This window comes from Sardina pilchardus, chromosome 24 (genome assembly GCF_963854185.1).
Source record: "Sardina pilchardus chromosome 24, fSarPil1.1, whole genome shotgun sequence".
Taxonomy (NCBI): domain Eukaryota; kingdom Metazoa; phylum Chordata; class Actinopteri; order Clupeiformes; family Clupeidae; genus Sardina; species Sardina pilchardus.
This window is the reverse complement of record NC_085017.1, coordinates 21,630,164-21,645,300: the sequence shown is the minus strand read 5'-3', so window position 1 is coordinate 21,645,300 and position 15,137 is coordinate 21,630,164. Positions and strand designations below refer to the sequence as shown.

Genomic DNA, 15,137 nt, shown 5'->3' with positions numbered 1-15,137 from the left:
ATTGGACATGGTTTTCATATCTCATCTACGATTGGTTAGTTGTGTAATGACACTTCCTGCGCGCTAAAGTTGTAAAAGATTCACGCCTCATGAAATAACAGCCGCAACAACACAAGCTAGAATGAGACTTTAGCATTGTAGGATTGTGCTTAAAGTATCTAAAATGAATCCGTGTTATCGGGAATCTTTCATATCTGGGTGAAATTTTCCGAAGGAGGACAGCTGTCTAATATGCAGCATTCAAGCAGCCTCTTCGCAACAGAACACCACTGACTCTGGTAGCAAGGTTAACTTTGGATTGTCAAATTATTCCGATAACTTAAGTTCGGTTTAAAAATGTCAGACAGATACAATGATGTCAAAATTCTTCTGAAAGACTGGGAGCGCGCATTTCTACAGGAACAAAAGCGAAAACCCAACAAGGTAAGGCATGCCTGTATACACAATTTAGCCAACCAGCTAGCCATACTGTTACAGCTTGTAACGTTACTGTTCTTTCTACAGTAGGCCATGGCAGAGCCCGTATATTTTCTGGCTATATGCACAGGCATTGATGTTAGCATTAACGTTTCCTTTGAGATTTTCTTGAATGAGTTTTTATTATTATTATTGTTTGTTTGTTTTAGGATGACATTGACAAAGCACCCGAGGAGACTAAAAGTAAGTTGTCTTATTATGGATATGGTTATTTTGCTTAGCAGAAAACTGAACTTGTGTTGTTTAAATATGTCATGATAGGGTCACAAGCCTGTAATTTAGCTTACCTTGTGTCATTTGCCCACCAGAGCTCTACAAAGAATATCGTACATTGAAAGAAGCTAAAGAGAACAATACTAGTAAACATGAGGTACCAACGCAAACCCCAGAGACCAACATCACAACCAAGGTGAGTTCCACAATATTTCACACTTGTACCCCCACCACAGGATATTGTGGTATCTGTTATGTATTATTTTAATATATTAAGTTGTCTTTGTGTTGTTGTGAAGGAGTTTGGGATTTTTCATCTGTCTGTGCAGGAACCAGACTGCTGGGGATCCCACCTGAGCCGCAAGAATATGCCTGTTGCTCCTCCGAAGCTCACCCCAAAAGAGAAGGAGTCTATGCAGGCCTCTGCACAGTACTTTGGCATGAAGCTGAAATTAAATATTGGGTCTTTGACCAAGGTAAAAATACATTGCTTCCATATAAACAAAAAGGTCGGTTTCTTCGTTAAAGTCTTATTGTACCATATTGTGTGGCACTGCACCATATCAATATATTCAGGATGTCAGTTTTATGTATAGAATCATTATTGAATATATTATTTTTATTAGCTTGCATAGGTAAAAAATATAAACATAAAGGCCATTTGAAATTAAATGAAGTGTGTTAAGATTCTGAACTGATTGATTTTGAGTTAATCAAGGATATTGTGTAGTAGTATGCCATTTAAAAAAATACTTGGGGAACTAGGATTCATATACTTGTGTCAATCTGATATTTTCCAGGACAGACCAGTGACTCTGAAAAAGTCCCTCACTCCCCGACGAACACCACTGAAAACGTGGAAAGATAGCCAGGAGGAGTCGGGTCCCCCAGCAGTAATTGCTAATGTTGAGCTGCCTCTTCCAAAACCAGCCAACACGTGCCCAGACCCCAGTGCCACGCCTGTGCAAACAGCCAGCACACACTTGGACGAGGAGCCATTTGAGCCTTTCATGTCTTCACCAGCCTTCACCCCGTCCAAAGCACGGTGCCCTACTACGACGCCTGGTTCCTCAGCCAGCCTGGCAAAGAGAGCACAGCAGCTGCGCCATTCCGTGAGCAATCGTCTGTCGTCCGTGGACCACGGCTGGCTGCAGCGCTGTCAGGTGTTTGACGAAATGGACGGCGGTGAGCGCCCGGTCGTAGGCAACGTGGAGAAGAAGAAGAAAGAGGAGGAGGAGGAGAAGGAGGATTCTGGCCAGTCGAGCAGTGGCCGCGCTCCATCGCCTCGTGCGGCCGCCGCGGCCGAGTTGACGCCGGCCCGTGCCAGCCCGAATAAACCGGCTCCCGCGGGAGACGCGGCGGCCAGGAACGCCCCGGCCCGTCCGCGGCCTCCAGACGACAGGCCACAGATGGGTGGCGTAACGTCTCCGGTCGGAGCTGCCTGTCTCTGGGCCGAGGGCCACGGCTCCTCATTAGGGCCCAATGATGGAGGAGGAGAAGGAGGAGGAGGAGGAGGAGAAGGAGACGGGGATGGAGAAACCAGACCTGGTCTCGGAGGAGCAGCAGGAGCGGAGCGGGTCAGAGTCGAGCGGGCCAGTGGCACCGGCGCCGCCAAGAGGCCCCGGGCGCGAGCCAGGAAAAGACGGGAGGAGGAAGAGGAGCAGCAGAAGGAGGAGGAAGAGCCCGGGCAGGCGAGGGAGCAAGGTAAGGAACCGAGGCCGAAGAAGGGGCCGCAAAGAAAGGGCCGAAAGAGGCCGAGGGACGACAAAGACGACGGCGACGGAGGAGAGGAGGAAGAGGGAAAAGGAGACGGGGAACAGAAACCAGGAGACGAAGGAGACGAAAAGAGGGGCACAGCCAAGAAGAGGAGGAGGACGACCAAGAAGGGAGAGACGACGAGCGCTTCAGACAGCCCCAAAAAAGCCAGGGCTCCACGTGGGCGGAAACAGAAGGCCAGAGGAAGCGGAGGAGACGGCAACGACCCCGAGGAGCAGGAGGAGGAGGAGGAGGAGAAGAAAGCGTTAAAGCAGAAGGCCGCGAGGCCCCCCCAGGAGAACCTGCTGGGGGAGGTGGACGAGGAGGACGCTCGGGCCGCCTCCTCCTCCTCCAGAGTGAGGAACACCATGAGGCCAAGGTGTGTGTGTGTGTGTGTGGGGGTTGGGGGGTTGAGGGGTTGAACGTTCAAGTGTTTTGTCTCACTCAGTAACTGACACTCCGTGTGATCCTTGCGATCACGGATCTTGGAACGGCTCCACAGTGACAGCCAGGTGAAGAATGCTGTGGGAGTGTGATGAGTTTCAGTCACGGATGGCTCAATTTGCCATGCCTGTTAGGCCCTCAGACATCTCCAGCACTTAGTCATTTTATTTAGTACCCCTTTATTCATTCTGAGTGATGACCTCCCCCATTTCCACCAGGCACCGTAAGCAGGCCACTTTTCCTATTTATAAACTGTATTTCCTGTGTTCTTTCTCCGTACTACCAGTGGACCCAAAAATACAGATGCCAACTTTGTGAAAATCAACTTGAAGAAAAAGTCTCATGTCAAAGGATATGCCTTAAGAGGGGCTGGACTCCGCAAACAGGTGAACAAAACATTTAGAATTTGTATTTATATACTCTGTGTATATGTGTGTGTATATATATTATTATATATATATATATATATATATATATATATATATATATATACTGTATATATTTAGTTAGTAAGTAGTTATCCTTGATCCTGTTTCAAGAGTGACACCTCTGTGTATTTTGGTGTCTATGATGTATGACATGAGTCAAAGGCGATATGGAGAGAGTGGTGGTGGCTGATGAGAATGATGTCATTTCAGATATACATGCAGAAGTTCCAGCTGAAGGGCGAGCGCTTTGGAGGGTTCGGAGGTCGAGGTCGAGGAGGCCGAGGCCGCGGAGGCTTTAGCAATTTCAATCGCCAAGGAGACACGTGCTTCAAGTGTGGCGGCACAGGCCACTGGGCGATGAACTGCATGGGCAAAGGTAAGGACCGGCCTACGACCATATGACCGCAGGGAATCCGTCTCTTGTGCCGCCCTGGTAAAGTAGTCCTGGTTTTTGACCCAGGAGCCCAGTGTTTCCAGATACCATACGGCTTTCACATCAATCACATGACCGATGCTGAGCTTGCAGAAAGCATCTGTGTCTTGAGCCCCCACGTCTTGGATTTAATGCTCAGCAAATCTATTCACTCATTAAATGTATGCTCTCGCACAGCCAGACATCACTTTGCTTACATGCACATGGCCGTCGCCAATGTTTTTAAGCAACCCAGACAATTCTGTCCGTTCTTGGCCGCAGAATCAATTCCAATGCCTCCCCTAACTAGTGAATTAATGCTCTGCTCTCCCGTAAGTGTATTGCCATGTTGTACGGCAGGACAGGACAGGAGGAATGCCTGCGCCTTTGCTGTTATTATTACCCTTGACCCCGTTCTCGCCTCCGTGAATTCCCCCTCTCTCTCTCTTCCCAGCTCCGGCTCCTGCGGTGGACAGTGGCGCCGCTGACGGTGCGACTCCCGAGGAAGACGAGCCGTTCGAGCTGCCCACCCTGGAGGAGGTTGCCCGGGCGACCGGGACTCTGCGCTCGGAGCCCATAGGTGAGTCAGCGACCGACCGTGACGAAATCTCGTCGTCACGTGCTGCTGTTGCCGTGAGAGAGCGAGTGTGCTCTCTCTCTGCACGTCCTCTGGGTGGAGCGTCCCTACTGCGGTGTGGTTGAGCGCGGTCTTGACCCCTTTCCTCACACACACGCACACCCTTTAAATCGTTTTCTGTCACCGTTTTGCTCGGATAATACGATCCCCATCAGGCCTGAGGCCTTTGTTGACGTGCTGACCCTCCTGGTTTTCTGCTGTCGCATAGGGTACTTCTCCCCTTTGGCAGCGCGAGCCGTTGATCCATTGGCAGGGGTTTATCGCCGGAAAGTTTATATGTCTGACTCGAAAATAATGGATTTCAATGGTGACTTGCGCCGCAGCATAGCCAAGCCGACTGGAAACGTCAAAGCCCCTTCATTCCACGAGAGGAAAGGGGGAGAGAGAGAGAGAGAGAAAAAAAAAATGGAAGAATGAAAGAAAGAGAAAAGTCTGCGAATGACGCGCGAGGACCTGATCAGCGCAAGATCAAACCACATAAGTCCGACCAGCTCTTTAGCCCTCTCTGGATACTTAAGGTCTCGCTGAACCGCAAGTGGCGTCTCGCATGAATTGAAGTACGAGTCGGGGAGGGTGCCGCGGCGGTAAGGGTGGGGGTGGGGGGGGGGGGTGGGGGGTGGGGTGCGTAGGGGGGTTGAGGGAGGAGGAGGAGGAGCAGCGGCGGCCGACGGCCCGTCGTTCGCTCGCTTGCTGCTCCCGCTCCTGCCGCCGCATTCAGCCGCCCCAAGTCCCGAGGGCGCGCTCCACCGGGCTCATTTTCGCAGCGTTTTTTTGGAGATCTCGCCCCACACGCGGACGATGTCCAGCGCAGAAGCGATTCCGCAGAAGCGGGCCAAAGCCAAGACCGCATTAGGGCCTGTGGTCGGGGGACTAGATGAGCTTACCAGCTCCCCCGACTGTCTGGCCATGATGTCATGGGCTCGCCCCTCGTGCCAGAAGGTCAAAGTGCTCATGCTATCCCTCCCCCCCTCTCCATCACCGCACACACTCCGCACGGCCATTGATACTGCACAGAAGGCCCTGATCGAAATAACTTTTCGCGCCGATGTCGCAACATGCAAATACAAAATCCGTATAGAATTTCAAGTTAATGCGTGTCCGCACTAGGCATAGCTCATAATGTCTTGAAGGAATACTGTGGTTTGGAATGCGACTTTTATGAACTACGTGGTGCGGAGACGGTGCATATTTCTTCAGGCCAGCCATTTGAAATGCGCATTGTACTTTTACATGTCGAGTAGACGAGATCTTGAAAATAAAATCTTTTGCGCATTGATTTTCTCACACCAAAAAGAGGGCAAATGAATGAGCAAAGGGCTCAAGTGTTCAAGGGATGAAATCTGTCTGTCTCACGACTGTCGAAGGCCACGTCTTTACGTTATTTTTGTTTCCTCATATACAGTGGTAGCACCACCACTGCCGAGTGTAGGGGATGATGCCGACGACCAGGAGGACAAGCAGGAAGAGGTCCTTCTGAACGTGATCAGACCGGACTATGAGCGGCCTCCCCCACCGCCTCCGATGGAGCCCCTCTACGGCCTCAACGAGGATGGCAAAGTCCGAGGTATTCCACATGTTTATCACACACAGGTCCTGATCCAAGTCACAATCATGGATCAGTGGTACAGGATACAGCTTTGCAGACACACATTTATTTTGTCTCTTTTTTTGTTTTCTCATTTAACACTGTGCAGCGAAATGAATTCAGTTTGGATGAACTAATGCTGTATTACTCAAATGGTTTAGTTTCCTTAGAATCAATTCATTCAAACCGGCCAATCAATCAACAGGCCAACCCACACACCCACAAATGTAGATTTTGTTTGTGTCTCTGTGGCATGAGTGTGTATATTGAGGACGTATATACATCCACCTCTTCACAGCTGCTCCAGAGGAAGTCTTGGAGGCCCTCAGGGACTTTGGATACAAATCCTTCAGGCCCGGACAGGAGGTGGCCATAATGCGAATCCTATCTGGTAAATATATTAACTCTCTCAGGTTACTTTCTGATCGCTACTCTTTTCCTTTAATAGTGCGCAGAGCTTTTCATAGGGCCTCTCTCAACATCCCTCCTCGATCCTTGATGCTCGGTCCTCCAGACTCGTTCCCACTGATCTGTAACTAGCACTGGATAGACTATCCCATTGTTGCCGCCCCATCATTCTTCATCTAGATCAGTGAGAACGAGGACCGAGGAAGGAAGGGAGGATATATAAAAGACGAATGAGAGGCACCCATAGTGTAAGGACTGTGGAGTCATGCTGCATCAGTCATATGATTCATCTGTGCTAATGTTTCAGGCCTGTCTACGCTTGTGGTGTTGTCTACCGGGATGGGGAAATCTTTGTGCTACCAGCTCCCAGCGTATCTCTATGCCCAGAGGTCCAACTGCATCACGCTTGTGGTCTCTCCTCTGGTCTCCCTGATGGATGATCAGGTATTGACTCAACCTTTGTCTTTTTCACTGGAAATTCACTGATAGCCCTCATTTTCAAGGATGCCATGATGACCGTCAGAAAAAAAAGAAATCTAAAAATATGCTTGGTAAAAAAAGATATAAATAGATAATTATTATTAAACATAAATATATTTTAACGTGTGTGTGTGTGTGTGTGAGAGAGATACATTTTTAAAAAGTTACAAATTAATGTAGGAAGGTTTGAGGTGAGAGATTTCATTTGTCCATAGGAAAGTCGGAATAGATTTGTACAGTTTGTTGAAGACTATTCCTTGAAGGTGGGGTTGGTGGTTTGATTAAGATGAATTTTGAGGCTTACAGTAGGTTGGGACCAAGCTTTCTCGGAATCCCAGTACTGCTGTGCTTGAGGATGCTGCAGGGACATATATTTATTTATTTTTAGTATATGTTTAAATATATATAAATACATTTTTTTTCCTGTCCTCTTCAAGTTGTCAGGGTTGCCTCCCAATCTCAAGGCCGCTGCCATTCATTCTAACATGTCAAGGAAACAGAGGGAAACTGCCATAGAAAAGGTAGGTAAACTGTCCTTCTTTAATAAAATTAGTAAAAAAAAGTTCTGCCAAAATATCAGGAAGGTCAGAGTTAACCACTGTAAAAATGGATGATGCAAAATGATTAGTTATATTGATAATGTAGTTTTTGTAATGTTAGAAAGCTTACAGCTTTCAGCGGATGAAGTACAGGTACACATCTTGCTGTGCATGCTGTACTGTCCTACCCTAAAAAGCTTCATATTAGCTCAAGCAAATGAGTGCATTGAACCGTGCTCTCCAAATGAAGACGTAAACTGCCCCACAGGTGAAGGCAGGCCAGGTGCACGTGCTGCTGCTCTCCCCGGAGGCGTTGGTGGGTGGGGGCCACTCGGGCGCAGGCTGCTTGCCCCCAGCTGACCAGCTCCCCCCAGTGGCGTTCGCCTGCATTGACGAGGCCCACTGCGTGTCTGAGTGGTCCCACAACTTCAGGCCCTGCTACCTCCGACTGTGCAAGGTAAAGAGAACAACACTAGGCTGAGGTCAGTGTCTGTAAAGCAGAAATAGAGTGTTAAACTATAACCCTGTCCGGCCAGCTTCCCCTCATTTAAAGGTATACTATGCAACGTTTTTCAGTTAATCAATTCGTTCCATACTGTTAAATATGATTAAATGAGTCATTACCGGTCGAACAGTGTTTTTTTTGGCCGCTCTAGTGGTCTGTAGCGGTAGAACCACGCTTGCAACTTCAGGAGACACCGGGCACGCACCCATGCTCTACTCCAGGAAGTGTCATATGTAAAGTCTCATGAAAAGGCACGGCAGACTGACCGATTGAGGAATTTTGTCAAATATACACGCTAAAGCTGTAGGGGAAGCTCTGCAGAGAAATATGCAAGCATAAAACGAGCGAAAATGAAAGCGAAACCGGCGATGAAATCGCCAATCCTGCATAGTATACCTTTAAAGGTAGATAGACAAGTTCAGTGATGGTAACAAAGACATTTTAACCTATCAAAGCTTTCCTATTTACAACTACTACCTCCATATACTTGCTACAGTGTAACAGTGTACATGTAGTAGCATTTGTTAAATTTTACATTATGAAGATAAATACATGAATTATTCATACTATTATTATTAAGATATTATTATTATTAGTTGTAGTTGTAGTTGTAGTAGTAGTAGTAGTAGTAGTAGTAGTAGTAGTAGTAATGTTGTTGTTTTTATTATTATTATTAGGATAAATAATTCCCTGCCCACTCTCTGCCATCTCTGTGGTCTGTAGGTGCTGAGAGATCGTCTGGGCGTTCGCTGTCTGCTGGGTCTGACGGCTACGGCCACTCTCTCCACGGCGCTGGACATCGCCCAGCATCTGGACATCACTGACCAGGACGGCATCGCCGTGCGCTCCGCTGCCGTGCCACACAACCTGCGGCTGTCCGTCTCCATGGACCGAGATAAGGACCAGGTGCGTCCCACAGTGCTTATATACCGTAATTTCCTGACTATTAGCCGTGGCTTATACACTGATTTTGCAAAATTTCTTCGGCTATGAGGTTAATACAGGAGGGCAGTTAATATGGTGTTAATATGGTTTTGTTTCTTTTAACTTGCATAAAACACTGTCCTGTGGCTTATACACAATGCGGCTTATATGCGGGAAATTACTGTAGTCTCATTACATTTTTACTCATGGAGAGAGAATATTTACTATAACTTCAAATGTTTGCACTGGTCACATATTTAATCATCAAGACAGTGTAGTGAGGTGTAGTGAATGGAGTGAACTATCACTCCACCTGGCTTTTAATCCATACCTCTGGGGGAGAGTACCACTGCACTGGACCGGGTGCTCCTTTATAGATGGACGAGAAGGTTTTGCACTGTATAAAATCAACGATGCCTTACAACTGGCCATAACATTTGGATATGTAACCTTTATTTATTCTCGGAGTGTCATTGAGGGTAGCCCTCATTTTCAATGGTATATTTTATTTTATATTTTTATGGATATATTTTAGGGGTATTTATAAAAATCGATATGCTGGTTTACCTCCCAAGCCTGATCACCACCTGCCTGCATGACTCATGGCTGTGGCGTTCTCTCCCCCCCCCCCCCCCAGGCCCTGGTGACTCTGCTGAAGGGTGAGCGCTTCGGGGCGCTGGAGTCCATCATCGTCTACTGCACCAGGCGGGAGGAGACCACGCGCATCTCTGCACTTCTGCGCACCTGCCTGCAGGGGGTGACGGTCAAGGAGCCCGCCGTCCCCCGCAAACAGGAGGAGGACAACCCCGTGGGCAGGAAGAAGAAAGCTTTGGGTACGTGTCGGTCCACCACACGATATGGATTGTATTATTTATTGTCAATAATCAACAAGTGTTTATTAGTTATTGTTAATCAATACGTGTAATAAGTAGAATGAGGAAGATGGGTCTAATTTACAGGGAGTCCAGATAATACCGAGATGTACTATGTTCATGAATGATCTAAATCATTTTATCGAATGACAGAGATGATCATATAATTTTGTTTGTAAATCATTTTACTGAACAGTTATGTGAACTTATGTTACTTTTAAAGGAATTTAGAAATGTGAGCTCATCCTCTGCAAATGTATTGATTTATGGATGCGTGGATATATAATATCTATATATTTGCAATTATTGCTGTAATGGGTCAGTGTACTGTACCGATAACCAAGAGTGAAATGTGAGGAAATGAACTTTCATGCTTCATCTTTGTGTCCCCTTTGTCCTCCCTTGTGTGCCTCTACAGCCAGGAAGAAGATCCGCAAGCCGCTGAAGTGGATCGCCGAGTCCTACCACGCGGGCATGTCCGCTTCGGAGAGACGCCGCGTCCAGAACAACTTCATGTGCGGCGAGCTGCGGGTGGTGGTGGCCACCGTGGCCTTCGGCATGGGCCTGGACAAGTCGGACGTGCGCGGCATCATCCACTACAACATGCCCAAGAGCTTCGAGAGCTACGTGCAGGAGATCGGCCGCGCCGGGCGAGACAGCGAGCCGGCCCACTGTCACCTCTTCCTCGACCCCGAGGTCAGACCTCAGCTGAGGAGTGTAGAATTGAAGTCTGCGCTGAGAATCGCTTGTTTTAATTTTTGCCAGTGTATTGTTAAAATACTGAATGCCAGAGGTGGAAAACTCCAGCTTCAGAAAGTAAAAGTCCAATCATGTTTTGGTTCTACCTGTGCACTTAACGCAGGTGATCTCATCAATTAGCTGCTCTCCCTGGCTGAAGAGTTGTGCTAATCACAGTAGAATCAGCTGATTTAAATGCATGGTTGGCACAGATACATGGTAGGACTTTTACTTTCTGAAGCTGGACTTTTCCACCTTTGCTGAATGCTCCTTCAACAATGTGAAACCAAGGAAATTCCATGTGTTTGCTGCTGAAGTGCTTTGCTTCAGTGTCAGAACTGATTGCTGTGGTACTAGAGTGTTGACCTCTGCTCCTTGTTTAGGGTGGGGACCTGCACGAGCTGCGGAGGCACATCTACTCAGACACTGTGGACTACATCACGGTGAAGAAGCTCGTACAGAAGGTGTTCCCATCGTGCAAGTGCAGACAGATTCATCAGAGGCATCAGGAAATGGCTAAGGTCTCCTTGTCCCTTATTGCTTTGTGTTCACTTTCTACTCCCTGTTCATTTCATGTTCATGTTCATCAGAATTCACCTTATCGCTGTACCTGTAATCTAAAGTGAATAAGACCTCACAGCTAATCCTTTGTCACTCAAATTAAATCTGTGTTTTCAAGCTAACCACCCGAAGGTAATAAAGGTCGCACACAAAAACAAACATGATAACATTTGTTCAACATTTTGAAATGTTACCATGTTAGTTTTTGACTGGAGATGAGTCCAGTTCTAGACTGTGCGTGTGTAACTTTATTACCTTTGGGGTATCATTGGAATCTTATGTACTTTAGGTTCAGAACCTCAAACAAAGACTGGGAAGGCACTTCCTTTCAAACAAATAGCTAAATCTGTGTGTTTTTTTTTTTCCGGAAGGCCATGGAAGTGGACGATGACGAGATGCTTGAAATGATGGACGCTTGTGAGGAGACCCAAGATGGCCAAGGGCAACCGAGAGAGACCGAGGCACCTGAAGATGTGCCCATGGAGGAGACACCTGACCAGACCACCGGCAGAGAGGAGCAGAGTCTCCCGCCAAGCACCGCAACAACAGCCCCACCACAGAGTCAGACCATCTCTCACACTGACCACAAGGAGGACATCGCACAGATGCCTGAAGAGGAGCGCAAGGAGGAGTCTGGAGATGGCGAGTCTGAGACGACTGAGGGAGAGAAGGGACTGACCGTCACAGAACGAGTTTGTCACACCCACGAGAGGGCCATCCCAATGCAGGACACAGTAGAGGCCCTGGACATCACAGAGGAAGGTGAGTTTACAGTCACTGCAAGGGGTCCCAGTGCTTAGACACTTTCAGAGCAAACTCGTATCTAAATATTTTCAAACATAATTTGCTCTGCTCGCTATCGTTCTGCTCCAATGCTGAAACTGACCAAAATTAGAGGCAAATCTTACCATACATTAAGGTTGGAGGTACATACACCCGGTGCCAAAATTACCTGATTCTAGGCAAAGTTTCCTGTTTTAGCCTTTCTTACATATCTCTGCTCTCAAGTTGTAAGCCTGCGGTCGACCCCATTTGTGTGTCCAGGTCTGGAGACGCTGCTGTGCTACCTGGAGCTGCACGCCCAGCGCTGGGTGGAGCTGCTCCACCCGACCCTCTCCAACTGCAGCCTGCAGTGCTACGGAGGTTCCCAGCAGCTGCGCAAACTCGCCAGAATGTACAGAACTGCAGTGCCCATTTGTGTGGTTATGTGTGCGTGTGGTTGTATGTGTGTATGTGGTTGTATGTCTGTTTGGATACCTTGTTGTGTGTCAGGAAAGTTCAGAAACAGTGACCTCTTCTGTCTACTATTGTCTACTATCACTTATTTTTTTTTATCTTTTTAATAAAAAATGAAGTTGAATTAATTAGTAGATCATCACAAAGACAGCATTAGCAACATTCACATTGTACTTGTAAAGCACACACCACTCTAGCATTGTGTGTGTGTGTGTGTGTGTGTGTGTGTGTGTGTGTGTGTGTGTGTGTGTGTGTGTGTGTGTGTGTGTGTGTGTGTGAGTGAGAGAGCTTGTGTGGTTATCTGCCCCTGTGTAACTCTGGCCCGTGCTGTGTTGCTGCTAGCTGTCCCCCCATCGCGGTGGCCCTGGCGCGGATGAGGATGGCAGGGGAGCGCGTGGAGAACTGCAGCTCGCTGGACTTCGACGTGGTGGAGCTGGCCGACACCATGGGCTGGCAGTTGTACCTGGTCAAGAAAGGACTGAGGCAGCTTCAGTGGGGCTCTGGTCAGTCAGTCAGTCAGTCCGCCCATGTACAGTCATTTCCTGTGTATTAGCCGCATTGTGTATGAGCCGCAGGGTAGTGTTTTTTGCAAGTTAAAGGAATCAAAACCATATTAATACCATATTAAATGCCGCCGTGTGTTAACTAGCTGAAGAAATTTTGCAAAATCAATGTATAAGCCGTGGCTAATAGTTTGGAAATTACAGTATTACTGTGTGTATGTGCACATGAGATGGAGAAGGCATATCCAGTGTTTCCCACAGAATTTAATTCTATTTGTGGTGGTAGTGTGTTTGTGCTTATGATGCTAACTGGATTTAATTGCGATTTAGCCAGTCGTCTTCCATGCCAACAACAATCCTTGCTGGATTTGTTTTAATGTATTCTTAACGTGCATGCATGTTTGTTGAGGGACAGAGAGGCTGCACAAAGATGTGCATAGCTCTACAATGAAAGGATTTCATCCAGTTTAAGTAGTACAACATAAAATCATTGTGTGGTGGTCAGTGTCGATATTGTGGTGGGCCGTCACAAATAAGTCAATGTATGGGAAACACTGATATCTATTCATATCATCACTGGGTGTGAGCATTAGTTATTGATACAATATTGGTTTCATTACATGTTAATACGACATTAGCTTCATTAGTTAGTTGTCCACACTATCGCTTTTAAACGGGTCTCTTTCTGCCTCAGGGTCGTTTGGTGGCACGGGGAGGACTGGCATCCACGTGGAGTTCAGCAGCCTGTCCTTCTACTTCCGTTCCTACGGCGACCTGAGCCCGGACGAGATGGACCAGGTGTGTGCGTTCCTGCACGGGCGTGTGGTGGCCCAGGAGAGGACCCAGCTCTACCAACTCACTGCCTGTTTCAAAGCCTTCCGCAGGTCAGCTCGCCACTGCTTAAAGGCTCTGAATGGGGATTTTGGCTGTAAATGGAACAGTATTGATGCTGTACTATTACACTGATAGTAGTAATGCTGTGATTGTTTACTGATGGTAGTACTACAGGGTTCTATGAAAGCTAATGTGCGTGTATGGTTAACGTATTGTTACTTTGGAGTTATTGTCTAGAATTTGTAATTAAGCTTATGCCAACAATTACATAATTGAGATCAGTTTTCTAGGGAACTTCTCCTACTGTAAATGTAAAATACTGAGTGAAAAAATATTTTGTGTTTATCTTTTATTCACATAACGCCTTACATTTGTCCTTCCAGTGTTGCCTTCCGAAACTGCAGCTTCTGCATGGATGAGCTGGACGAGGAGAGGAGCCTGAAACTCAAAGAGCTGCTGAGCGAGTACTTCGACAAGAGGAGAGATCTGGACCTGAGCAAAGAGTTCCAGCAGGACCAGGACGAGGAGGACGACTCGCTTAACAAATTCAAGGTACTGTGTGTGTGTGTGTTGTGTGTGTGTGTGTGTGTGTGTGTGTGTGTGTGTGTGTGTGTGTGTGTGCGCGTGTGCGTGTGTACGTGTGTGCGTTTGAGTAAGTGAATGAGTACAGTGACGTAAACTTGGCTAAAGCTTGTCATTTGGCCAAGGAGCCTTGAAACTATTAAACTATAAAACTGCTAAACTAATAATGAAATGTAGAAAGGACAAGGTGCCAGAGAAAACACTGTAAATAGTATTTGTTGTCTCGTAGTTTATGTGTTTTTAATTTATTTGTGTCTCTTTCATTTGTCGGTCCTTCATCAGATGAAAGATTGGGAGGGTCAAATTCGTGCCGACATCCGTGGTTTCCTGGCCCTTCGCAGCGATGAGAAGTTCTCTGGACGGGCAGTGGCAAGGATATTCCATGGAATTGGTAGGCTATGGAAGACTGGAAATGTTGATATATGTCTATTCTCGGTGCTTTTCCGTCCTTGACTGCCATGTGCCATATTGCTGGAGACTGAGCGTCTCCATTTTGATGGTATCTAATCTAATTGCTTTCTTATTTTATATGTCTCAGGGAGCCCATGCTATCCTGCCCAGATTTTTGGCAGGGACCGCCGGTACTGGAGGAAGTACATTCAGTTTGATTTCAATGAAATCATCCGCTTTGCCACACAAGAAATAATAGGGAGAAAATGATGATGATGAACTTGTTCTTGAGTTGCTTTTCTGAGTCACCATTTTATAGTGAACTTGACAGTTCTGCTCTCTGTATATATGTATCTGTTAGTGTATAATGTTTATTAAGTATTTTCATATGAATAAAATCTGGATTTTGTATTAAATGTGTTTTGTGTTTATTTATACAGCAGATACATAGGTTTTGCTCAATTTCAAAGCATCACAATAAACGAAACAAACACATTTTTTGTGTTTGGCAGTATCTTGTATTGATTATATTTAAGTCAAATGAAGTCTAGGCTATCTAAACTTATTTTTTCTGTGACCAGTCTATGCTACTGAGTTTCTCCTTGTCCTCTCAG

The 15,137-nt window shown here is 46.8% G+C and overlaps 1 protein-coding gene across 1 annotated transcript; it reads left to right on the top strand.

Annotated features, from left to right (window-relative positions):
* Positions 1-145: 145 nt before the first annotated feature.
* recql4 (RecQ helicase-like 4) lies at positions 146-14,878 on the top strand. Its single transcript, XM_062529823.1, has 24 exons — positions 146-423; positions 627-660; positions 786-886; positions 1,020-1,166; positions 1,491-2,824; positions 3,176-3,275; positions 3,528-3,693; positions 4,184-4,309; positions 5,769-5,930; positions 6,250-6,342; positions 6,667-6,803; positions 7,277-7,360; positions 7,647-7,835; positions 8,607-8,789; positions 9,445-9,640; positions 10,098-10,375; positions 10,801-10,938; positions 11,350-11,740; positions 12,023-12,152; positions 12,557-12,717; positions 13,412-13,601; positions 13,935-14,103; positions 14,416-14,524; positions 14,672-14,878. The coding sequence occupies exons 1-24, from the start codon at positions 337-339 to the stop codon at positions 14,791-14,793; spliced, it is 4,827 nt and encodes a 1,608-aa protein (XP_062385807.1). The 5' UTR covers positions 146-336; the 3' UTR covers positions 14,794-14,878.
* The last annotated feature ends 259 nt before the right edge of the window (positions 14,879-15,137 follow it).